Genomic DNA, 27,646 nt, shown 5'->3' with positions numbered 1-27,646 from the left:
ATTCTCAGCACCAGATATAAATAAATGAATCAAATAAAGGACTATCAACATCTAAAACAATGTTTAAAAAAATCAACATGAGGAGCTGAAGAAATAGCTCCTTTCGGAGAGCGTTCGCCTAGCATGTGGAAGGGCCGTGGTTCGAATCCCAGGCCGCTCCAATGAGAAGAAAAAAAAAAAAAAAAAAAAAATCAACATGATCATTGAGGATTAATGATAGTTTACCCCACTTTGTGAAAAATGTGCACATAAAACCCAAAACATATGCATTATCCCATGTTAGAGATGTTCATTTTACAAAGAATTCACACCACAGGATATATGTCAAAAGTTCCCTACAACATTGAAAATAGAATTCAACCTAGTTTGAAAAAAGTAGTCTACTTGCTACACATGACAGGGAACAAGGGGCGCTCACACACTGCACCAGGCCCCTGGGAAACAGGGCTCTCCCTGTAGGGCTTTCCCATCTACTGCTAGCAACCTAGCTATCTCTACCTCTCCTACCCCACCTTTTCTTCTTTTTTCAAACAATGGGAGGGGGGCCTCCTGCGTGGACATGCAGAAATACATAGTGGTGAAGGCAGCCATCTGCCGAGCGGGTGTGATCTCTGCTGTGCAGTAGATATACCAATTAACAGAATAGAAAAAAGTCAAATGAACAAGACAAATGAGCAAACTCACCCACATGAAGGTGCCACATTAAACTTGTCAACATACACTGATCCCATCCTCTGTACTTACATACACACACACACACACACACACACACACACACACACACACAAACACAAACATAAGCCCTCTAGAGAGCACAGTGAATCTCATGGCCTCAGCACAATGTGCCTAGAGATCAGAGCAATTCGATTATAAGATGGAGCTGGAATAATAGTTGATTTGGTGAACTATATTAAATATAATGGAAAAATGATGGGGAAATTTAAAAAGGTACCTATTTAACTATGGAAAATAACTAGGAAAAAATTAAGTATGCAAGTAAAATATGAAAAATGATCCTGCTGGCATATCTTGGGATGTTTTGGGCAGCAATGCACAGTTTAAAGTTTACCTAACAGATATCATGAAATTACATGACTTTTTGAAATTGCATAAAGCAGGACTTTGAACCTTGCCATTCGTCAAGACACACAAAAGTTCGATTAAAATTCTCACAAAATATAAACCTAATAGTTGACTTTGGTTTCTAGGCCAAGTTCCACATAGGTCTAACCTTTCAGCAGAGTGGCTATAGATCGGGGGCAGATTCAGTTAGGCTCACCACTAAGGTGTGTGCTTGAGGACTCATTCCCCAAAACCTTACACAGCAATATGTACCTGCTTAGGTCTCAACAAAGATACAAATGACTATAGGTCAGAACTTCCTAGCGCTACTTGTGAATGAAACTAAAGGCTATTACATAATTTAAGATTATACACATTAAGATCCCATCTATACTGTGTTTTAAGTAGGCATGTGAACAGTTTGCTATAGCCTCTATATCTAGTGAAGAGCAAAATCTACATACTATGAAGGGGACAACAACAGAACTAGGCAACTGGACACATGAGTGGGGTCTCATCTGGGGTTACCTGAGACCATCGGCACAGCGGATGAAAGTCCCAAGTTCAGGAGTTAGGGAGGTGGGTTTTGATCAACTCACCTGTTGTTAGCATGCTTGAGTGGGCTACTACCCCTCTAAGTCTCAAATCATCACTAATAAATGAGATGGACAGTCCTGCCTCATAGAGCTACAAATGAGCTTTGGATGATTTACATTTATATGTTTAGCCCAATGCCTGGCACTCAGCAAAGCACTTAGTAAGCGATTGTTACTCTTTGACAGTAAGCACTTACCTCTTTTTGACTGCATGTTTTAGGCCAAAATTTCATTAGTCCCCTAATAACCTAGTAAGAAAGGGAAAAAAAAAATGTGGTATTTACTTTTTAATACACACTTTAATGAAAAGTTATTTTTCTGAAGTTAAATTCTGAACTTGAGGTGGGGGTGGGAGGAAAGCTTACTGGTTCTGTGAGTGAAGGATCTTTCTCCAGAAACTGGACTATACAATACGCCAACTGAAGAAACAAAACAGTGAAAGACAAAATTGTGAACTCTTTATACCAAGGCCTCAAAAGATAAGAGTATTAAAACTTCCTAAAATGTCTCCAAGGTCTGGTCTTAACTTCACAATGAATTCATTTTAACTCTCATGAAAATAAAACATATCAAACAAAATATAAAGCTCTTCTCTTTAAAAAAAAAAAAAAGACAAGGTCTTCCTATGCTGTGTTGCCCTGGCTGGCCTTGAACACCTGGGTTTAAGTGATCCTCCTTCCTCAGCCTCCTGAGTAGCTGGGACTACAGGTACACACCACAATGCCCAGCTAAAAGCTATTTTTCCTAATCAAAAACCAACACTAATATGGTCCTAAGAGATTTTTTTTTAAAGAGTACTGAGACTTGAAGCATCCAGCTAATGAAAAGTAGAGGTGAAACATCACATTCTAAAAACATATTCCAAAAGTATCACATTTATACACAGTTTGGGCTACATCTCATGGGCTTCCTTTCTCTTTGCTAACATCAATAGTACTAGGTTTTACTGTGCTTTTCAAAAGAGTTCTACAGGGGAGGTAGGTACTTTCTCAAGTCCCAGCTGGTTGCCTGCAATGGCAAACACAAACTAACAGTTTCACAAAAAGAGATAAAAGGCTGTACCTGCCATAGTTAGAAGCTAGAGAAATGCGGAGTCCCAATCTGATACTAACACATCTAAGAAAGAATTCTTTTAAATGATCACGAAATGTGATAGACAGACTATTGCAAAAATAAAAGGCAAAATGTGTGAAGGCCTTGTCAGATTCTTGGACAAGAAGTCCACCCTCAGAAACACCATTTTGATAGTGTTCTAAATTAGAACCATAATGGACTAATTTTTCCTCAAAACACAGAATTTCACATTTAAAGAACATTATGCAGAAAACTGTTACATTTTTATGCAAACTCAAAGCATTTCCACTGGAGGGAAGGAGTCAGAGGTTTGAAATACTAAAATTAAAAATACCACTAGATCATTTATCTGCCCTTTAGTGACACGCTTTCCATGCAAGGTAGTGTTAGCACAGACATTAGAATGGGGACAAGACAGGATATGCTTTCTCTAGTAATCAAGGTTTTTAAAAAATGTAAAAAGTACTGAATGTAAAATGTACTGAAGACTTGTTTACTTGTGAGAATGTTCATTTCTGTGTGCAAAGTGAGAAAGAAATGGTGAATGAAGTATAAGAGGGGGCAAAAGGGCACCTGATGGTCCAATGCAAAGGGAGGTAGGACAAAATATTCGAGAACATTAAAAAAATTTTTACCCAATGTCCAAAGACCTAAATCTGAAGAGCCCACATACATTCTATTGTAGGCAATATGTTCAATATCTGGGTGAACTTGAGCAAATCATCAAAGAAACAAGACTGAACATCAGTTGTTCCCATCTTAAAATATTCCCACGGTTCTACTGTAAACAGAAAAAAATCTATACATCCTAATTATCCTCAGGGATATTTTAAACTTTAACAAGACTTTAAACAAAATAAATAAAGGAACTATCAATATCAGAAGAAACACTGAGTTTGCAAACTTTTCATCTGGCTTAAAAAGTAGTTGTACTTTAAAATTCTACCTGGGCATGGAAGAGTGATAAGCTCCTGACAGTGTGTAAAGGGATCAACACTTTCACCAGAAACTGTTTGTGTTCTGCCTTAAGAGGTAAAGCAAAGCCATTGATAATACTAGGAAAAAGAAAAGAGACATGAATTAGCAATGTTACCACAACATGTGAGACTGAAACAAACTGTTCTTGAGAGTCTGATTAAGTCTTAATCAGCTGTTTGTCCAAACACATAACCAAAACCCAAAATGGCAGTCAAGACTTTTTAGTTACTTCAAAGAGTTCATTTAAGTAGGAAGAAGTTTAAGAGAAGTGAATTTGCTTATGATCACCCCTGAACACCCAACAAAGGCTCATGTGCTCTTAAAACTAGTCCAATGGTTTCCAAAAGTTTTCTATTAAAAAAAACAAAACAAAACAAAAAAAACCTTTCTTTTTTCCTTCCTTCTTCTTCGTCTTCCCCATATAATGCCTGCTTTGCTCACTTCCTCTTTTAATATATCTCTTTCCATTTCCAGATATTATTCCTTCTCATTCCTGAAATCTCTGGCCAACCTCAGGAGGTCGATGAGAGAAAATTGGGTGAGTTCACTTTCTTTTTCTCCTCATATCAGGAGGAAAGACTAAGCAATCACATTGTCCAGCAACATTAGGCTCCCTTGTGTATAGAAACCTGCATAACAGCTGTCTCTTTCCAATTTGTTCCACTACGCCGGGCAGCAGCTATTCTAGAACTACACCTGGGTACATAGTTCCACTGAAAATGGCAACCTTTCCAATCTATTATAAACTTTCTTTCAATAGATATGGCAAAGCATGGGTAGCCTAGAAACTATGCTAGGATGCATAGGATGTTTTGGTGTGACTGGCCTGACCACAATGAGATATACTGTCTCTACAATAATGAATGGACTGTTGGCTCTTTCAGTCATTCTAGAGGAATGAGCAATGCATAATTGTGGAACAAGAAGAGGAAATGGTGCCTTGTAGAGTCAGTTGGGAAACATGCTAAGCACAAATGAGAAAGACCCAGTCTAAATACAACAAGACACCTAGGTCAGCATTTCTCTGTGCCACCTGAACCTAATCTTCAGAATGATATTTCACCTGAGATTAACAATTACATAGAAAGTGCTTACCTTCCTAATATTTCCAGCAATTCAGCTACCCCATTGAAGTGTTCTGTTTCATAAACAAACCTTAAAAGCGAAGAGAGGGCAGGAAAAAAAGGAGGGAGGGAAGGAAGTGAGTTGGAATAGTCAGTACACTATGTTCAAATACTGAAATACTTAATATTTCTATAAAAACACCAACTTTGCTTCTACTGTTCCCCCACCCTCCACTTACCTTAGAAAAATATTGTTAATCTGTTTTCGGATAAATGCTCTAAGACCAAGAAACTTGCCATAAATTCTGTGTAGGACTGTTTTTAAGTAGTCCCGTTCCCGAGGGTCTTCACTGTCAAATAGCTCCAAAAGCTGTGGTAAATGAAAAACAGTACAGTTGTCATTTCAGGAAAGAATTTAGGCATATGATCATTCATTATTTAAAATCCCTCCCTTCATTTCTTTCTTCCTCAAGAAAGGTATTTAGTATCTATTATGCACCAAGTACCATGTTAGTCTGCAGGAATATAGGGATAAATAAGTCAGACAAGGGGCTTATACTGTTGTGAAGAGAAATACAATAATAACAATAACATTAATATTAATAGCCAACACATATAGCACTTACTATGATCATCAGGCACTTTTCTAAGCAATCTACATCTGAATTTTCCCAATGAAGTAGTTTATATAAGCCAATTTTACAGATAAGAAAACTGAGGCACAGAAAGGTTAAGTAACTTGCTACGGTGTCAGAGATAATAAGTGGTAGGGTTGAGATTAGAACCCAAGCAGTCAAGGCCTGAAGTGCATGACATCAAAACACCATGCTAAAAAAAAAAAAAAAAAAAAAAAAAAAAAAACCACCGTGCTATGTTACCTACTAATATTATGTTCCAAATACACAATTATGATAAGCTTTCAGTTCTACCAGAAAATAAGGTAAAATATCAAAAGTCCTCAGTGATACCTATATTGTTCTTTTTAGATCTGGGTTCTTGTTACATAGGTATGCTCATTATATAAATAGTCATCAGAGTAAGCACTCATTATTTCAGTATATTTGTTATAAGAGAATAACATGTTTTATGTTCTCCATCATTTATAATCTTTTTTTCAAAAATATTTTCAGTTGTACATGGACACAATACCTTTATTTTTTTATGTGGTGCTAAGAACCAATTCACTGCCTCACATGTGCCAAGTAAGCACTCTGTCACTGAGCCACAACCCCAGCCCCCTCAATCATTTATAACTTTAAGTGAACAACAGAATCCTGATAATATCACATCCATATACTCATAATGAGACCATGCCTTAAAAGATGTAGTCCAAAAAAGAAAATGAGCTAAGGCCCAGGTCAAATGACAGTGTGCACTACAGGTTCAACACATTCCCTGTCAAATGCTTTGTTTTTACAGAAATTGACTAGTTGATCCTGTAATTCATATGGGAATACCCAGGAAAGCCAAACCAATCTTGCAAGGAAGGCAAAATTGGAGGACCCAAACTTTTCAATTTCAAAACAGTATAAAGCTTCCAGTAATCAACAGAGTGTGATACTGTCAGGACAGGCAGGCAGATCACAGAATAAAACTAAGGGTCTAAAAACAATCCCTCAAATTTAGTCAAACGAATTTCAGCGAGGGTGCCAAGACAATGCAGAAAGAATAATCTTTTCAACCAGTGGTGCTGGTAACAACTGGATACCCACATGCAAAAGAATAAAGGTAGACCCCTACCCCCCACCCCATACCATATAGTCAACTCAAAATGGATAACTGAATCTAAAAATGTGTGTTCAATGCAAAAATGGACAAAGGACAGGTTTTTTTTTTGTGTTTCCTAAAGAATGTACACAAATGGCTAAAAGACACATGAAACGGTGATCAATTGCACTATTACAGAAATGCAAAAGAAGAAGATACTATTTATTTTGACGGCTATAATTAAAAAGAGGGATGATAAAAAGTCTTGACCAAGATATGAAGAAATTGGAACCCTCATATATTATTTGCAAGAATGTAAAATGGTATGGGCATTTTGGAAAACAGTTTGACAGTTCCTCAAAATTTCCAGTTATTCTGTGATGAAACAACATCACTCCCAGGTGCACAATGGAGAGAAATAAAATCAAATATCCATACAAAAATCTGTTCACAGTAGCAATATTTAAAACAGTCAAAAGGTGGAACAACCCAAAAGTCCATCAACTGATGAAGGGAGAGATAACATGTGATGCAATCGAATACTATTCAGTTATCAAAGGAAAAGAAGTAGTGTGTATCAGCGTATTTTTACAACATGGATGAACCTTCCAAACATCATTTTTAGGGAAAGAAACCAGACACAAAAAGTCATATCACATATGATTCCATTTCTATGAAATACTCAAAATAGGCAAATCTATAGACTAGAAGTACAATGGGGAGTGACTACTAATGGGTATGGATTTGCTTGGGAGATACCTACAATTACATGGTGGTAACAAGTGCACAACTCTGTAAATATACTAAAAACCAATGAACTATAAACTTTAAAATGGTGACTTTATGTTCTATAAATTATAATTCAATAAACCTGTTACCTTATAAAATGATAGTGGGCAAGTCCCTTTGGCTAAAGAACAAACTTGGAAATTGGTCTGATTTTTACTGAGTTTTTAAATATATTCATTACCATTGCTATAAAACAAAAGTAATGTCTTTCATAGCAAAACATTGCAAGAACAAAGGAAGCACATAAGTGAAAGCAAATTAATACCAGCATCAAAAAAGCTATCAAGACATACATAAGCACAACTTCAAGTGGTTAAAATATGAGGCTGAGATTGACAGCAGAAGCATAACTGGGTAGGCAGTAATAAAATGAATGTGCTTCAGTTTGATGCTTTTCTTCAAATGAAAGAACTGTGAACAAAAAATGATCCTTCATATATGGTAAGAAGCACAAACTGAAGGGTAGTCTTCAAAACTGGGCAGTAAAATAGGATAACATTTTTGGTTCTACAGTGCCATCATTTATTTAAAAGAAAATTAGTATTTCAGGTAAATATGTATTGTGTGTCTAGCAAGACCCAGTCAATGGTCAAGGAGCCAGGGATACAGCAATGGTTCCAACAGACACACTCTGCTTTCAAAGAGCCTAGTCTAATGGGGGACACAGGTGAATAAATAGCAAAAACTGTTTGGGAAACTATATAAATGCATAACAGACCTAACTACTCTATTTGGAAGAAGTGTAGTAACAGGGAAGGCATCTAGAGGAAGTGATATCCAGGCTGACCCAAGAAGAAATAGGAGTTAGAAGAGTGGGGTGGGGCAAGAGTGTTTGTATTTGTCAGTTCTTTACCACTATAACAAAATACTTGACACAGGATACTTATGAAGAAGAAAAGGCTTACTTAGCTCACAGTTTTAGAGGGTAAAAGGTCAAACAGCATAGCAAAGACCCTATGACAAGGGCCACCCCTTAATGGCATCACCTCATGGTGTGGAAATCAATTATGTGGATGCAAGTAAATCATTAAGTCTCCAACCAGGAGGAAAGAAGGAGAGACTGGTGTCCCATAATCCCTTCCAAAAGCACACACCAAATGACCTTCGAGCTTTCCACTAGGCCCCACCCAGGGAACCAAGTCTTAAAGGACACTCAAACCACAGCAATGTATATGAAAGATTCAATAGTACACACACACCCTCACCAGCAACCTATCTAAATAGAAGATTCGGTTGGTAACACCTATCACCTCTCTGCCCACTTAACAAGAAGAGTTCTTTCCATGTGCCAGGGATGGTTCTTGTTGCTGGGCACACACAAAGTGCTGAACAAACTTGGAGCTCACTACGGGAGGCAATAAGCAAGTTAACAATTCATTTCCACAGGCCAACATTCCATGTACAAAAAAAAGGCATGAGGCTCCAACAGTCCCGCCCAAACCCCGCAAAAAAAAAAAAAAAAAGACCCAGATGGAGTCAGTATCTCTTTATCTCTTTATCTCTGGACTTCCTCAAAATGACAGAAGATACCTGATCACCCCATTTTATTCCTTATTAATAGAAATGATTAACTTTTCAAGTTCTATTTTTTAATTGATTTGTATTTTTAAGTGTTGCAAAGAGCTTAATGAGAAATTGAAATAAAAGAAACAATTTAAAAAATTGACAAAAAAAGTTGGTTCTTTGAAAACATAAATAAAATTGACAAACCCTTAGTCACATTGACAAAGAGAAAGAGAGAAAACTGAAATTGCTAAAATTATGATGAAAAAGGAGATATCACAATGGACACTACTGAAATACAGAAGATAATTAGAAACTACTTTGAAAAACTTATAGTCCAATAAAATAGAAAAATCTCGAAGACACTGACAAATTTCTAGAGACATATGATCTACCCAAACTGCAGCAGGAGGACATACACAATTTAAACCAATCGATTTAAAGCAATGAAATAGAAGATGCCACCAAAAGCCTACCAACCAAGAAAAGCTCAGGACCAGACAGATTCTCAGCTGAGTTCTACAAGACCTTCAAAGAAGAATTAACACCAATACTCCTCAAATTTTTCTATGAAATATAAAAGGAGGGAACCCTTCTAAACTCTTTTAATGAGGCTAGTATCACCCTGATATCAAGACCAGACAAAGACACATCAAGGAAAGAAAACTTTAAACCAATATCCCTGATGAACAGAGATGCAAAAATTCTCAATAAAATTCTGGCAAATCACATACAGAAACATATTTAAAAGATAGTGCACCATGGTCAAATGGGGTTCATCCCTGGGATGCAAGGTTGGTTCAACAGATGGAACTCAATAAACGTAATATATTGAAAGAATGGACATTTTTTTAAGCTGTCTGTTTTATCTCAACTCCCTAAGGTCTCCCTCCCAGTGATGGGAACAAAGCCCTTAAAGCTGTTCCAAGAAACAGCCCCAAACAGAGAGTAAAAGGGTAAATTGAGCAAGATAGTGCTCAGACAGTTAAGATATATAGGATATAAGATTACCAGAAACTGTTGACCAGAATCTACGTCCTGTTGTAAAACATTGTGAAACATGTTGTATGTTATCAGCAAACCCCAGACCCCCTTTGGAATTTCCCGGCGGCTTTGTTCCCCTTTTCCCTTTCATGTGCGACCCCTCCCGATGTGTGGTTTCTGCCTTTATAAACTTGTAAGATTTTCTGCTAGAGACTTGACTCCTTGCAACTCCTGCGTGAGTCACAAGTTGGGTCCCAGCGCGCTGGAATAAAAGCCTCTTGAGGTTTGCATCAAGTGACGCCTCCTGCGGTTGACTGGGGTTGCCTTCGATCCGTGGGACAGAGTTAGGGTCTCCTTTTTGGGGGTCTTACAATATCACATCAGTAGACAAGGCAAGAATCATATGATTATCTCGATAAACACACAAAAAAGCATCTGACAAAATACAGCACCTCTTCATGTTCAAAACACTAGAAAAACTAGAAATAGTAGGAACATACATTGTAAAAGCTATCTATGCTAAGCCCATGGCCAACATCATTCTCAATGGAGAAAAATTGAAAGCATTCCCCCTAAAAACTAGAACAAGACAGGAATAACCTCTTTCACCACTTCTATTCAACATCATCCTTGAAACTCTGGCCACAGCAGTCAGAGGAAAGAAATTAAAGGGATACGAATAGGAAAATAAGAATTCAAACTATCACTGTTTGCGGACGACATGACTCTATATTTAGAAGATCCAAAAAATTCCACGAGAAAACTTCTAGAACTCATAAATGAATTCAGCAAAGTAGCAAAATCAATACCCATAAATCAAATGCATTTCTATACATAAGCAACAAAGGGAAACTACCCCATTCACAATAGCCTCAACAAAAATAAAACACTTGGGAAACAATCTAACAAAAGAGATGAAAGATCTCTACAATGAAAACTACAGAACACTAAAGAAAGAAATTGAAGACGACCTTAGAAGATGGAAAGAACTCCCATGCTCTTGGATAGGTAGAATCAATATTGTCAAAATGGCTATCAAAAGTGTTATACAGATTCAATGCAATTCCTATTAAAATCCTAATGATATACTTCATAGAAATAGAAAAGCAAACATGAAATTCATTTGGAAAAATAAGAGACTCAGAATAGTCAAGGGAATCCTTAGCAAGAAGAGTGAAGCAGGAGGCATCACAATACCAGACCTTAAACTATACTACAGAGCAATAGTAACAAAAACGGCATGGTATTGGCACCAAAATAGACATGTAGGCCAATGGTACCAAAAAAAGATACAGAGACAAACCCACATAAATATGGTTATCTTATACTAGACAAAGGCACCAAAAACATACATTGGAGAAAAGATGCCTATTCAACAAATGGTGCTGGGAAACTGGAAATCCATACGTAACAGAATAAAATTAAACCTCTATCTCTCACCCTGCACAAAAATTAACTCAAAGTGGATCAAAGACCTAGACACTAGAACAGAGACCCTGTGCCTAAGAGAAGAAAAAGGAGGCCCAAATCTTCATCATGTCAGTTTAGGACCTGACTTCCATAACAAGACTCCTAAAGTGTAAGTAGTAAAATTAAGAATCAATAAATGAGATTCAAAATAAAATGCTTCTTCTCAGCAAAGGAAACAATCAATAATTTGAAGAGAGAGCCTACAGAGTGGGAAAAAAATCTTTACCTCAGATAGAACACTAATCTCCAGGATATTAAAGAACTCAAGGAACTTAACACCAAAAAAACAAATAACCCAATCAATAAATGGATAAGGAACTCGACAGATAATTCACAGAAGAAATACAATTGATCAACAAATGAAAAAATGTTCATCATCTCTTGCAATTAGAGAAATGCAAATCAAAACTGCTCTATGATTTCATCTCACTCCAGTCAGAATGGCAATTATCAAGAATACAAGCAATTATAAGTGTTGGCAAGGATGTGGGGGAAAAGGTACCCTTATGCATTGCTGGTGGGAATGCAGATTGGTGTAACCACTCTGGAAATCAGTATGGAGACTGCTCAGAAAACATGGAATGGAATCACCATTTGACCCAGCTATCTCACTCCTTGGTATATCCAAAGGACTTAAAATTAGCATGCTACAGTGACATAGCCACATCAATGTTTATAGCAGTTCAATTCACAATACCTGAACTATGGAACCAACCTACATGCCCTTCAACAGATGAATGGATTTTTAAAAATGCAGTATATATGTATGATGGACTATTACTCAGCCTTAAAGAACAAAATTATAGCATTTACAGGTAAATGGATCATGCTAAGTGAAATAAGTCAGTCCCATAAAACAAAAGGCCGAACTTTATCTTTGATAAGCAGATGCTAATCCATAGTAAGGGGTGGTAGGGAAGAGTGAAGGAACTTTGTTCCTTGTAAGTAGAGGGGTGGGGTAGTGGGGATGGGGGGAAAATAAATAAATAAATAAATAAATAAATAAATAAATAAATAAAATAATAAAGGGGGATTAATGACTAATTTGCAGTCAACATAAGAGAAGGCTTGAGGGGGTATAATATTAGTAAAACTTGAATCAACTATGCTTTATGAAGTTAATCTTAAGAGTTTAATGAACATATAATCAAATAAAAATTATTTAATTAAAGTTTTCATTAGGTATGGTTAGGACTTTAAACTCATTACTGGATTAGTCCATTATGGATTCATAGCTGAATGGACAATTGAGAGATGATGGAAACAGGGGGAGGTAGAAACTAGTTCAAGGGAGCTAGTTTTGGGGACGAGTCCTATTATATCCCTGGTCCCCAGCTTTTGCTCTCACTCAAGCTCTCTTGCATTCTCATGCTCTTTCCCCTTCCCAGCAGACATGAGGGAGCAGCTTTGCTGTTACATGCTCCCCACCATAATGTTGTGCCACAAAATAGGCCCAGGGACAAAAAAGTAACACAGTTCTCAAAGAAAAGGTATCACCAGGTCCCAGACTAGTATTACAAAGTCACAAATATTAAATGTATTCTGTTCTATGAAAAAGAAAGATGAACTACAATATTAAACTACTTTTCTAGTGCTCTATACAACATAATTTTGATGATTTTATGATGTATAAGACAAAAGAAAAAGTATAATAAGCAAAGACCAAAAGGGGGTTTCTATAATATATCATAAATATAACACAGAAAAACCAATAAGAAATATTAACCCGGCATTTATAACCATGCCATCCATAATATAACAGGCAATCTGTTGTCAAAGAAGAGAGTTTCTGAGGTGATTACAGAGCAAAGCAGACTTGTCAACACATTTGACTCCAGACTTAAAAAGAAAAAAAGCAGCTTTCCTCAGGTTAACAAGGATGAATTGCACAGAGATTTTGCAAAAGAGCCCTTCTTTGAACTTCATAATAAATCTATAGTGAAATGTGGATAGTAAGGGTCTTCCAGTTAGACATAGGGAACTGAAACTTCCCTCAAAAAACCTTCCTGAAATGACAGCGAAGGAAAAACAATGGAAGAAACCCAAAGAGCAGAGAACACGGGAGGACAGCAGATCCAACATACTTGTAAATTTTTCACAGATGGGAAGTAGAAGACAAGAGGTAACCATCTTTGGTTTCCTGTTGCTCCATTTTGCTACATGTTCTTCCATTTTGCTGGAAGGGGAACACTGATAAGAAGTGTGCCAATTCACATCAGGGTCCCTTAAAGGACTTAAGAATTGAAGGCATGCAGATATGTTTGATGATCAGGGTGTGAGAAGTATGCAAACAGAAGGACTGGTTGAAAGCCTGTAGCAGAAACGAGCCCCCTGGATCCCTGTCCCATGCAGCATTACGAAGTCTAGAGAGAATAAATGACCAAGTATCTAGTCTTGGAGCTTCATACCCTGCTGATGAGGCATTTATTGAAATTAACAAAATTAAATGAAACCCTACATACTTAAGCCTGAGACCTCTGCCAGCCTTCCTTAATTAGGCCCTCAATTTTGGATAAGGCAAGAAATCAAAAGCTCTCTGGGGAAACTAATAACCTGAAGAGGAAAGACCTACAGGTAAACTAACATCTGAGGGGTTCTCAGTAAAAAGACAAGATCCCTGCCAAATTATCCTACTGAAAGTCACCAGCTGCTAAGTGTCACATAAATAAAACATATATACTTGCACACACACACACACACACACACACACACACACACACACACAGGTTCCAATTAATTTTTTGATAAAATAATATGTAATGATGACTACAAAGTCAAGAATCACTAGAATTAATAGCAAAGATCAGAAAATAAAAACAAAACAAAACAAACATAGGGAACTCAAGAGGAAACAGGCACTAGGCAAGGAGTAATTGCAAAAAGGAAACTATAACCGTCTCAGAGACAAAACAAACACATTGGATCCCTGAAACGAAATCAGTGCATTACAGATGAACATTCAGAAAATTGAAAACAACTTTTAGAAATTTAAAATATAATGTAAATAAAAATTTCAGAAGGACTAGAACATTAACATGAACAAATCTACTCCCTCAAAAGTATAACCAAAAAAAAAGAAATAGCATACAAAAGGAAAAAAAAAAAAAGATAAGAAAATGAAGATTGATTCAGAAGTTCTAATACATTACTAAAAGGTTATCCAGAGAGTCACAGGGATAGAAAAACAGAAAATAAAATAACCCAAGGCAGACACCAATTCAATGCAATTTTCGGGGGGTGGGGGGGCATGATTTCAATACAGATATGGCCCATTGGATGCGATACGCAATGAATAAAGACCAAAACTAGGGCAGGGGATATAGCTCAGTTGGTAGAGTGATTGCCTCGCAAGCATAAGGCCCTGGGTTCAATCTCCAGCAGGTGGGGGGCAGGGGCGCAGAAGAAAAGGACAAAAAAAAAGACTAAAACTAAGGAATGTCACTTGGAAGTTTCTGGGCTTGGGAACAAAGAGAAGATCTCAAAAGGTTACAGAGAAAACCAGATCCTTGTAAAAGATAAGGCATTCTGCTGGCCCACACCTTCTTGATTCAAAATTGGAAGCTGAAAGTCAATGAAGCAATTCTGTAAATGCCTCGGGCAGATGAATCAAATGATATAAATTTGTACCTAGCCAAAATTTTAAATCACGTATGTGGGTAAAATAAAGATGTTTCAGACAAGTACTCCATGAAAATTAACATCTCATTCATGCTTTCTTAAGAAGTACCTAGAAAGAGTGGAAGTTAAGCAAAAAAAGGCAAAGCCCAGAAGAGTGGCAAAAGGAAGTCTCAGGATGACCACAGGGAATACAGCCTAGGAGCAGCCACCAGTGCAATCAAAGCAGGATGACCAGAGCTCCCAGGAGGAGGCCTCCAAGGAAGGAGAAGGGGGGCAAAAATAAAGAACTGAGAGATTAGCTGATGTGTGGGCCACAATGAGAAGAGATGTATAGCCATCTCAGAGAACTAGGGGATAAATTAGTTGCCAATATACAGAAAAGCAAGCAAATATTATGACTGATAGGTGGCGACATGGGCAGTGGGAATATGAAGTTGCAGGAATGGTGCCATGGACTGGACACACTGTGCTGACCCCACCATCCTTTCTTTTGAAAGGCAATTTGCCTGAGGCTGCTCTAGCCCTCTTGGGCTTGAGAAACGCTGGCCCAAGGTGATAAGCAGAGTATGGTCTGCCCTGAAGGTAGACTTTTATGACCTTTACACAGATCAGATAGGGGAATAAGGGAAACAGGATTACTAGAAGCAAAGCCCCCCAACCACAAAATCTCTTAAGAACAAGTTTCAATTAGAATTGGATATTTAGCATGTCATTATAATAGTAAAATCTACCCTACATAGGGTAAAACCATGCACAGTGGATATCTGAAAGTCTGATGAAATCCTGCTATCAGGAAGAAGTCAAGAGATGTCCTGGGTAAGATTCTATGGAAGCTTCTCTGAAACCCACAATAAAATAGGAAGACAGGAAGGGAGTGCTATCCCTATCCTCTGAGAGGACCCACTCTCTCCCTTTTTCCCTTGAGAATATTCTCTGTTTCCCTTTTCATATCCTTTCTAGTAAATTCATGCCTGCTACCTGAGTGACTTGTCTAAAATCCTTATGGTGTGATCACAAAGAACTGTTGACCAAGGACCTCTGCTCTAGCTCTAGTCTTTTCAGCTCTGCATATGGCCTTGCTCTGCAATAAGGCAACTATTAATTCTGAGGTTTTGTTTTGTTTTTAAAGCTCCACAAGAAAAGTAATTATGAACAACATGTATACAGTCATGCTAAAGTCAACACTAAACTTTGATTTAGTTGAATTTTGTGATGCATCTGTAAAAATTTTGCCTGTGAATGTCTAATGGGTGGATAAAAGCAGGATTAAAGACTTGACATCTCGAGCTGGGGTTGGGACCCAGTGGTAGAGCACCTGCCTCGAATGTGTGAGGCACTGGGTTTGATCCTTAGCACCACATAAAGTAAATAAATAAAATAAAGCTAATGTGTCCCTGAAATATTAAAAAAAAAAAAAAAAAAAAAAAGACATTTCTGCCTCCATTTTGCATTGGTCTCCTTCATTCTGCAGTACCTTGAATTCTAGGAATAATAGGTGATTCTATATACATCTTGGGATAAGTGGAAGCTACCCCCAGGCGACAGCAACTTTCTTATTAGGGAGAAACCCCACCTGGCCAATCGTGAGATGATGGACAGACCACACCTGATCAAGATCACCTGTGTTGGCAGCTGTAAAAAGCCTCCAGCTGTGCAAATCTCTTAATCCTTGCCCTCATTCCCCTTCCTAAAGCCTCAGGGTCATTGTCAGTACCTCAAAGACAGGGCTAAGAGCATGGGTCCCTTGTCTTCCCAGTGTAGCTACACTGATTAAAGTTCCTTTCATGTTTTTCAACTGTACCTTTTCTGTTTGGTTTTCGGGACAAGGGACCAGACCTGATTTATTGGCTCCCCACAGTCAGGTCTCTACCTAGGACTCTGCAAGCACAACTACACTGGATGTGGAGCGGGGAAATACAGAAGAAGATACACAACAATTTCTAACAGGAAGTTGATAAATAGATAAAATCTAAAATGAAAAATCAAGAAACAGCAGTATAAGCATAGTATTTAGAAATATGGAGGTAAATACATGGAAAAAATCTAGATTTGAATGACTAGAAGAGTTTCCAGGGAAGGATGAGGCAGAGGACCATACATTTGAATTTTCAGAGGATATAGCTTAGTTATTAGAGTGCTTGTCTTGCATGCACAAGGCCCTGGGTTCAATTCCGAGCATCACCAAGAAAAAAACAAACACTACATTTGAATTTTGAATTTTCAAAGTAGACATTACACTGTTAATGAAAACTATTTTTAAAAATCATTGGGAGCAAAAGACTTCAAGCAAAACATCCAGTTGCCTTCTACTACAATAGAAAATTGCTCTGCTTCATGTAATGTAAGATTTTAAAGAACATCAGAAATCTTTAAGTAAATAACCATTCAAATAGGTATTCTAAATGTTTTCATCCAAACTGACAAAGAACACTAAAATCAGACCTCCACATTTATGGCTTTGTTAGCAATATTAATTTATTCTAACACCTGAAAACTGAGAATAGCCCAGAATCAAGAAACAAGAGCAAATGGTAGCCCAACTCCAAAGAATCAAGAGTCAAGGAAACCACTACATAAAATAAAGCAACCTATGGGCAACCACTGAGAAAAGCACAGCAGGGACAAAGGGTCAAAAGTTTCTAGCAATTCTGATGTCAAGACCCATATGGAAATTAAGTATAAAATTTTCAAAGATTTAAGTCATACAAATACAAACAACTCTACCAAGTCAAACTGTTCTCCTAATTTCAGGAATCATTTCAAAACACTAGGTAAGTCCATCCTCCCTCTTTTCCTTAAGTATTCTATCTGATTCAAGAATACCTTGTGATTTAAAATTTCAAGACAACTAATCTGGACAGCATTTGAAAAAGAGCTGTTGTATAAATGATGCACTACTGAGACACAGAGACCAGCTATGTAATTCATGGGGCCACGGTAAAATGAACATCTGGTACTAAGAATTTCAAGGGCTGGGGAGATAGCTCAGTTGGTAGAGTGCTTGCCTTGCAAGCACAAGGCCCTGGGTTCGATCCCCAGCACCACAAAAAAAAAAAAAGAATTTCAAGACAGCTGCCCCCCCTTTACAGCTGCATTCATTTCCCCGCCTCACAACTTCTTGTTGCTACCCCCCACCCCACACCCCCGCTTTCCTGTGCAGTCATTTCCCTGCCTCCTAACTACTTGTCAGTCTGTGAACATCCTAGCTAGCTATTGGTTCATCAGTATCCTTCTCCGTTATTGGTCCCATTAACTCAGAACTTGACTGCTTAAGGATAGCTCCCCACCATTTTCTCCCTCTTCTCTCCTCACTTTCATGCTCCTCTCTCTCCTCCTAGCTTTCATGCTATCTCCTCCATTTCTCTCTCTCCTGCGCGTGCACCATTTCTCTTTTCCTCTCATTTTCTCTCTTACCCTGCAGGGAGACACTGTCTGTGTGCTTAATAAACTCCCTTATATGAGTTCCCGTTTCCGGCATGGTTTTCTGGGTTCTTACAGCAATAGCAGAGCATTAAATCAAGCACAAGTCTCTTCCATTCAGAGAACTGAGGCAACGGTATATAAGGTGTGACCATGAAGCTGGCTCTGGATGCAGGAGCCAGAGCAGCAACTCCCTTTTTTAAGGTTTTGAAGTTACATATTGGACAGGACAGGGTGAGACAATTTATTGTTAACTGCTAGTGTCTATCTGATAAAATTCTAGGCAGAAATAAATTCTCTAAAGTTTGATTTGCTGTAGGTCTGAGAGAGTAATGTAAACATTTTGACATATTCGAGGAACTTGTTTGGAAAATAACTTTTATTGAAGCTAAAATTCAAGCCTTCATGAAATTTCAGTTCGGAACTTTAAGTTTTTTAACATCTTGGTCTGTATCATGTCCAATTTGTCTTGAGTTAAAAAAAAAATCATCTTTAAGGATAGGCTGGGTGATTTGCATAATTTGTACGATAATTACAGCACCTTTCAGTTAAATATGACTGTAAAAGTGAAGTACAAATTACTAAATAGCAATTTTCAGCAGTACATATGTTTATGGGGATACCTGAATTGTATGTCTCTTAGCAACTACTGTTTTTCAGATTTGCAGTGGTTGAAAGCAACCTTTAGAAATATGCTGCTAAAACTCTGACCATAATAATCTACTCAATGAAATAATCCAGGGTTTGGCAATTTATTTGTCTCTAAAGAAGGAGCAGAAAAAATCATAAAGAAACCCAACCCTCCCAACACAGATGAAAATGATCTTTATTGAGAAGAGACAAAATTAATCCATAACCCTAGAGTAGTCTACAACCTGTAGCTTTAGAAGGCAGATCACCATGTTATGTAAGTCAAAATCAATTATCATAGACACAAGGGCACTATTCAATGAAATGACTACCTGAAAAGTGTCTGACAGCCTTCTATGTAAAGCCTTAGATGAGTGCATGAAAAATACTAAGGGATATGTAAATCTAGATTTAATAAAAAAAAAAAATCACAATGAAATTCCAGTAGACCAGTCATAAAAACCAACAAAACCCTTCAAATAAGAACCTTCAAAACCCTTGTTTAAAAAAAAAAAAAAATATGTTTTGTCTGGCTCATACACAATCTGGATTTCCAGCTTCTCTTGAAAAACCTGAAGATCCAGAAACACTTGGCTGGTTAGCAGGAATGGCCAATTACCAATTTCTAGCATTCCCTTTGATCCTACCAAGACTACTTCATTATATACCACCTGTCTGTCCTCTGTAAAGATCTGAATGTGCTATCCCTGACTTTCACACATTATAATTTATATGCTCCTGGCATTAATAAACATTCATTTCTAACATTGACTGGAAGACACTAACTGGCAATGTTGAATTGGTAAGAACCCAGGGATATGAGAGACCACATATAACATATGAGAGGTCCTGAGAGCCCAAGAAGAATCACGTAAGTAGAGTCCAAATGGTACCAATGATTTTTTGAGTAAGAGTCAGATATCAAATAATTCATAACACTCGAGACATGATAGAAAACAGTGTTTTGCTTCACAAAATTCAAGAAAATACAACTAAAGAAGGATCTCAAAACAAGAACTGATTTTAATAAAAATATTAGTGACAGAGCAGCACAACATTTACTGACCACTTACCTGTGTCTGTAACTATTTTAAGGGTTTATATGATATTCACTCTTTATAACTCCACAACCTTATGATCTAATAACCATATTAAAAATATTTTGCATCTACTAAGACACAAAAAAGTTACAGAATTTGCTCAAGGTCACACAATGAAAAAATGTCAGATTCTGAGTTCAAGCCAATCTCTATACTTAACCGCCAATCTATACTGCTTCCTGATGGAGAAGAAAAGCTCAAGGATTGAAAAGACTCTAGAGATAATACAGGAAGCTTTCTTGTGAGCTTCAAATTTTAAAAGGGCATATCCAAATGCCAAAAGGAAGGAAATAAAATGAATACTGGACATAAAAGAATGGTACACACAGTCCTACCAAAAAAAGGTTTATGAAAGCTAATTGCACAAATTCAGATCAGGTTTATGAAAATTGCAGAGCAATAAAAGAATATAGAATGTACTCGCAACTGAAATCTGTTTACAACTCTTACTGATTATAACACATATGTTCATTATTTTTTAGTTACAAGTATATATTTGTGTATGTATATAAAATAGAAAGTGATAATCATACATAATTATACCATTCCAGACAATTAGCAATCTGGCTTATCTCCTTCCAAAATTCATGCATATTGCTAGGGTCTGCAGGTATCCCCCAAAATTCACATTTTGGAAACTTAGTCCCCAATGCACAATTTTAGGTGATACCTTTTGGGAAGTGTTTAGATCATAAGGGTTCCACCCCCAGAAATGAATTAATGCCTCTATAAAAAGCGACTGCACAAATGGGTTCACTCTCTCTTGCCTTTCTGCCATGTGAGGTTGCAGTAAGAAGTCCTCACCAGATGCTAACACCTGGATCTTGGACTTCCTAGTTTCTAAAACTGAGAAACAAATTTCTGTTCTTCATAAATTATCCAATCTCAGGTAACAGCTGTCTCCTCTTAAGTGACTTCATTTCAGTTATACATAGACAATCATGATCTGAAATTATTAACAGGAATTCCAGAAATAATTAGTTTTAAATTGCATGCCATTCCAAGTAGCATAAGAAAAATCTAAAAAATCCCACATCATCCTGCCTGGATGTGAATTATTTTTTGTCCAGCACATCCACATTGTATAGGATACCCACCCATTCATCACTTAGTAGCCATCTGGATTATCATATCAACTGTCTTTGCACCACATTGTACGTAAGGTTCAATACTATCTGCAGTTTCAGGTATCCACTGAGGATTCTTGGAACATATCTTTCAAGGATAAAGGGGGACACCACCATGTTCTGTTACTGCAGTACGAACAGACTAAGACAAAAATACAAACATTCCTTTTCCCTAAAATAACAGATGAAGGCTCAAAACCTATCATGTTCTATAACATAAATGCTTCACTTTAAAAACAAGTCTATGTAACTCTATTGCATTCTCTTTACTGATGACTATTTCACTATATGAATGTCCAGTTTATTCAATTAACTCCTACTAAGGAATTATGTTTCCAATTTTATAATAATTATTAACAATGATAATTCAGTATTTTTATGTTTATCTTTTTATACACAACTGATTATTTCTCATGGACTTGCTGGGTCAAAATTTAATTTGACAGAATACTACCAGGTTTCTTCTTCAGATCTTATACCAATTTGAGATATATATACATATCTCTCACACACACACACACACACACACACACACACACACACACACACACATCTTATTATGGGTTTTAGAGCATACTCAGAAAAGTCTTCTCCACTCGAGCTTCTATTATGCTCCATTTTCCTGTTCAAAAAACAGTTTTAACTGTGACTATAAAGTATGTTTGATTTTATTTATTTTTTGCAGTTCTGACAAATGGCTTGCTTTATTATCTAATAGGTAAAGTAAACTACCATCAGTCATCTTTCTCAAAAGTTTATTTCATGAACTCTAAACATTTCAAATAAAAAAGCTACTGGAATTTTAATTAGAACTGCACTAAATACATAAACTAATTTGAAGACTTTATAGGTATCTTTATTATGGCAAGTTTTCCCATCTAGAAATATGTTACATTTGTGCATTTATTCAAGCATGCTTTGCAAAAGTTTAGTACAAGTTTCATATGGATTTTTAAATTTTGTTTCAAGGCTGGGGATGTAGCTTAGTGGTAGAACACATGCTTAGCATGCACGACAACATGAGTTCAATCCTTGGCACTAGAAAAACAAAAAAGGGTTTCAAAAGGTGAAGATTTGTAAATTAATATTGGCAAGAAAAATAAGATATCCTGCCAATGTGGGTAGATAATATGATAAGGGTATGAAAAGAATTAATATTTAATGAGTAACTACTATGCCCATACACAATACAATACCAAAAAGCACTTTTACAAGACATCTCATTTTATTTCACTTGTGACTTATAACAAAGGTGATTCTTACCACCATTTTATAAAAGAATACAGTGAGCCTCAGGGTAGTCATCGACAATTTGCCCAAGATTTTCAATCTGTTTAAGACTGAAGGTAGGAATCCTGTTTTTGTGTCCAAACTACAAAGTGAACTAGGCAGACTTAACAGTTATTAATTTTGAGGTGTCTCCTATTTTACTTAATGGTATCTCATTTATCCTGCTATTCCCACATCACAAATGAGGAGATTCAGGTTTGGTAATCAAGTGTACATACTGGAAAGTTTCACTGCAAGTACACAAAAGAACCAGAACTGAAATGCAGCTTCTTCTGTCCCCATAGTTCACAGTCTGAGCTCCTAAAATATACTTATAGTATACAGTGGAGTCAAGATTCAAACCCAGAGTGTCCTAACTTTCTACTACATTATGGCAAAATAGCTCAATTCTTATTTTATTTTTGTATTCAATGACATGGGGGCTTAAGAGTCAGAAAAAAGCATGTAAAGAATACATCTAACTGCAAGAGAAAATAAGTTTAAATCTCATGGCTGGCGTAAATTATATTTAATGAATAAAGAAGTTTTAAGTTCAAATCACCAAACTCTTTTCGGGATTGTTGAGAACCTACAGAAAATAAGAAATTTTCCCAAAGAAAATAAGGCAAATGTCATCTGGATTGCCAAAAAATTAGTAAAAGGGTTTCCACATCAGGACTGAAACAGGTACAAAACACACTAGGACCAAGCGGCACCAAAGGGAAAACAAGCAAGGAAAAAGTGAAGGTGTAAAAAAGACCTGAACTGGGAGTGTAGAAGGGGGAAGAAGTGGCCAAAGCACGGGCAATTAAGATACTGTAGGGGATGGGAGGGATGCGGGTCAGATGGGGGTAAAAGAATGAAATGTCAGCAAAAACCTCTCAAGCTCCAAGGTCCCAGCAGGACCCAAGTCAGCCAAATCATCCAGGAAGGGAGCTCAGAACCAGGTAGGGAATTGAGGCTTCACTCTTAGAAGGTGTTTGGATCCCAGGTTAAGTCGTCAGCAGACTAAAGGGTAAAGAAAGGAAGTGGAAGGAAAATAAAGAAGGCAAAGGTTGGAAAAAATGAGGAAGGCATTGAAACAGTAAAGTATACAAACGATATTTGTACTTTATTTCTTATCTCTGGCAAAACTCTGGGATACACAGACAATTCCATGGTTTGCCAAGTACTTAGAGCATGATCAAATAGCAGTAGCCCTGGAAGTTCACTAACATGGACATGGCAGATGAATGGCATTCCTTTTTATGATAAACTTATACAACTCACCTGAGGGGAACACTTATCAACAAGTTCTGGCTTTTACCATAGCATCTAACAAGATGTTCTCCTTGTGATCAAAACTAAGTACTGCAGGAAAGATGATAACATACTTAGGTAAATTTCTAACCACTTCAAGAAAAGAATTCAAAGATTACTGATTAGTGAATCTATGTTAAAATAAGGGCATTTCTAAAGACATGTCCAGTCTTGGTTAAGTTTAACAATTTTAATCTATGGCTTAGAGGATGCCAACGATTAGCACATTTAAGAAGATATCATGAAGATGCAAGGTATAGAAAATAAGATTGATGACAGAATAAAAGATACAGAAAGTCCTCCGAAGACTAGAAAGAAATGATATTCCATGGAAATATATGCCATGTTCCTATACTTATTTTTTTTTTAAAGCTGCATAACAAGAACAAGGGAAAACAGTTTTGTAGCAAAATATGCAAAGGTCAATTATAAGTCAGTTAGGACCATAAGTTTAACATAAGTTGGCAAAATCATACAAACTGAAGAATGTTAATGAGACTTTCCATTTAAGAAACTGATTACGGCCAGGTGTGGCTGATGCCTGTAATTTCAGAGGCTCTGGCTGAGGAAGGAGGATCACAAACTCAAAGACAGCCTCAGCAATGTAGCAAGGCCCTAAGTAACTTAGCGAGACCCTGTCTCTAAATTTAAAAATTTTTAAAGGAATGGGGATGTGGCTCAGTGGTTAAGTGCCACTGGGTTCAATCCTTGGTGGAAGGGGAAGGGGAGAAACTGAGTCCAGACAAGGGAATGGGAAACCTAGATCTAAGCTGTCCTGGCAGGACCAGGACACTGTGTTCCAAGGTAACATGTCATGCATGAAGACAAATGGACATTCAGATGTTACAGACTTCAAAATTAGACAAATGAAAAAAGGTTGAAGGAACTAAGTACTTAGTCACATACTGGCAACCAATGACAGAGAATATATATTGACAACCAATAGGTCAGATCCAAAGCCTTCCATGTTAAGGTGTGAGCCATGGACTCACCAATGCTGTGCTGAAATTCTCAAATGTACAGCAAAGCTCAATGATCTGCCTAGAAGGGGGTTATAGGTGCTAATGAGTTATCCCCACTGTTCTTCCCCTACAAGACACCAAAGCTCCTTTTTAGTTCTGAGTTGAGCTCTAAAGTTTGGGTTTAACTCTACTCAGTCACATTACCCAGTACATAAAGAAGCCTTCAAGACTCTCTACTCTCTGTAGCCTGCATCTGGCTTTCTGTTGGAATGAACCCTATGATTCTGCTACATTCTGAGTGTCAAAAGCAGTCAAAATAAAAGCTATGGCTCAACCTGTCTATCCTTAATTCTAAATTTATTAATTTAATTAGGAAAGGAACATCAATGAAGGTTAACAGTCTTTATCTTGTCTGGTATGGCAACGGACATCAATATTCTGCCAAATTGATGTTGTTATTCTGAAGTTATATTTCTGGCTCCCTAGGAGATAAGATATTTATTTTTTTATACCAAACTGACTCCAGTGTCCATTTCTATTGATGAATATCAACAAGAGGAGCAAGGAGATTCTAAAAATTCACTGCCATAAAAATACTCCATGTCCCAGGTAAAAAGGAATATAAAGTCTATGATTATAAAACATAAAATGAGAAGTCAGGAAAAATACACTCACTCAGAATTTCCAAACTCACAGGGTAGAGTTAATCCTTCTGGGAAATTATAAAGTGTTAAGCTGGGCAATTTTCTAGTAGGGAAAGCTCTCCAGTACTCTCATTTTGAATATTTATTAAAGGTTACTTATGCTCTGCAATATGATCTTTCCAACTCAGTTTTAACAGATCTATGCAACAATTCTTTAAGAATCCTTATGCAAATCTAAGTTTTTAGCTACATAAAGATTCACAACACCAGGGTTATATAATTGAAATTCCTTTATAATTAAACTTTAAAAAAGAAAACTACAGGGGTTTAGGCATTAGCATTTCTGGCTGTTTAAAATGTAATATATTTCTACCACAAATAAGTGAGATGCCTATTTCTTTAAATAGTACCAGAAATTAATGTTGTGTGTGTGTGTGTGTGTGTGTGCGTGTGTGTGTGTATTTATGAGGTGCTATAACATCAGCATGAGTTATTTTTTTAACAAACATCCAAGAGAAAATGAAACAAAGTATTAACAAATGAATAACAAAAACAATCACAAGAATTTGCTTACCTGTAATACGAACTTCTGATCTATGTATTTTTTGGCAATGCTGGGTTGGAATTCTTGGCTTTCCAAAAATCGTATGAAAAATTCATATACAAGCTGTAACAGATTAATATCAAGTTATAATTCCCTAAGAATAATATTAAAAACTAACACTAGCCTGTTATACCAAAACTGACAACACCTTAAACATTAGGTTTTGATATTAATGAACCATGCTAGTTCTTTTTTTTTTTTTTTTTTGGCTCATACTTCCTGTTATGTTTTTGTTTTAAACCTTTCAGAGTTAAAAATTCAGAAATGGAGTCAAACAAAGCAAATAAAAATTCGCCATTAATCTTATGATTCAGAGACAACCACTGTTAACATTTTAATTTTAAACCTCATTCTACAACATATTAATATACTATAAATATATCTTTACATAGATTGGTAAACTACTTTTGCCATTTAAACAATACACTGTGAACAACTTATGTCAATAATATCTAAACCAGGGCTAGGGCTGTAACACAGGGACATGTGTGAGACACTGGATTTGATCCTTAGCACCACACAAAATAAACAAATAAAATAAGGGCATTCTGTCCATCTACAACAACAAAAAAAATTATAATAAAAAATATATCTAAGCCCATCATTCTCAGTAGATATAAGTAGATCATTATAATTTATAATGAATAATTCCATTACTCATAATTAATTTAACCAATCTCCTTTGCTTAGATATTTAAGAAGTCTCTCTGAATTATTTCTCTATCAAATCATGACATAATACAGATTACTGAACATACATCAGGGTGCACTTCTTCAATTACTTCACAAGTATTTCTAAAAGTGGAAATGCTAGGTCAAAAGATATCCAAACATTTAGAATTTTTGATATTCATGGCTAAATTTCCTTTCAGAAAATGTATAGCAATTTACATTTCTCCAATTAACATATGGTGGTGTGACACAATATCCTCACTTAAATAAATGAATAAGAACCAGGCATGTAATCAATCCCAGTGGCTTGGGAGCCCGAGACAGGAGGATCATGAATTCAAACTCAGTCTTGGCAAAGGCAAGGAGCTAAAGAACTCAGTTGAAAGCCTGTCTCTAAATAAAATACAAAATAGGGCTGGGGATATGGCTCAGTGGTTGAGTGCCCTGGGTTCAATTCCCAGTACCCTCCCTCCAAAAAAAAAAAAAAAAAAAAAACCAAGAATAAGAATATTCTCATCTACAAAGAGGCAACCTCAAATAACTTTTGATAAACAGTGGGGAGTTACTTTTTTTTCTCTTATTTTTTGAGTAATAAATCTATGTTAAAAGTTCTATTAAATGCTGGTGTGCTATACAACAGTATATCAAAACCAGAACTTCAAAGAGACCGGCACAGAGCTTAAAAAGCCCACTCTATTCCTTACTGTGTAATACAAAGCAAGTTCATTTCTTTGAAACATTTCTTCAGTTTTATAATGGGGATGATAATCCCTAGGATTAAATGTGATATTACACACAAAGCCTTCTGCACAATGACTAACACAGAGATTCACTGTCATGTTGCCTAAATTGGCATTTGCAAACACATCAATCTTACTCCTTTACATTTAGTAAGTAACAAGGACCTCTAAAAGCTTTTATTTTTTTGACAGATTTATGTATTAATTGTGTACCATTATTCTTTATATTTAAATATAATTAGAAATAAAAAAATAGATATTTATTATATAATTTTAAAACAACAAAATGCATTACATGTTAATGTACATATATTTTTATGAAAATAACTATTTT

The 27,646-nt window shown here is 36.5% G+C and overlaps 2 protein-coding genes across 4 annotated transcripts in view; both read right to left on the bottom strand.

The window, feature by feature from the left end:
* PPP2R5E (protein phosphatase 2 regulatory subunit B'epsilon) overlaps window positions 1-27,646 on the bottom strand; it is a 155,513-nt gene that overhangs the window by 11,443 nt on the left and 116,424 nt on the right. For all 3 annotated transcript variants that reach the window (XM_079126301.1, XM_079126300.1, XM_079126299.1), the window contains exons 5-10: window positions 25,871-25,963; window positions 5,014-5,144; window positions 4,806-4,865; window positions 3,679-3,787; window positions 2,024-2,077; window positions 1,856-1,906 (exon numbers count right to left, since the gene is read on the bottom strand). In XM_079126301.1, the coding sequence (XP_078982427.1) occupies window positions 1,856-1,906; window positions 2,024-2,077; window positions 3,679-3,787; window positions 4,806-4,865; window positions 5,014-5,144; window positions 25,871-25,963 (498 nt within the window). The remainder of the gene's footprint in view (window positions 1-1,855; window positions 1,907-2,023; window positions 2,078-3,678; window positions 3,788-4,805; window positions 4,866-5,013; window positions 5,145-25,870; window positions 25,964-27,646) is intronic.
* The window catches only part of KCNH5 (potassium voltage-gated channel subfamily H member 5), a 700,940-nt gene that overhangs the window by 661,006 nt on the left and 12,288 nt on the right, over window positions 1-27,646 (bottom strand). The gene's annotated exons all lie outside the window — the stretch shown is intronic.

This window comes from Sciurus vulgaris, assembly GCF_902686455.1.
Source record: "Sciurus vulgaris genome assembly, chromosome: 2".
Classification (NCBI taxonomy): domain Eukaryota; kingdom Metazoa; phylum Chordata; class Mammalia; order Rodentia; family Sciuridae; genus Sciurus; species Sciurus vulgaris.
The sequence above is the reverse complement of the archived record's forward strand: the minus strand, read 5'-3'. Positions and strand labels throughout refer to the sequence as shown.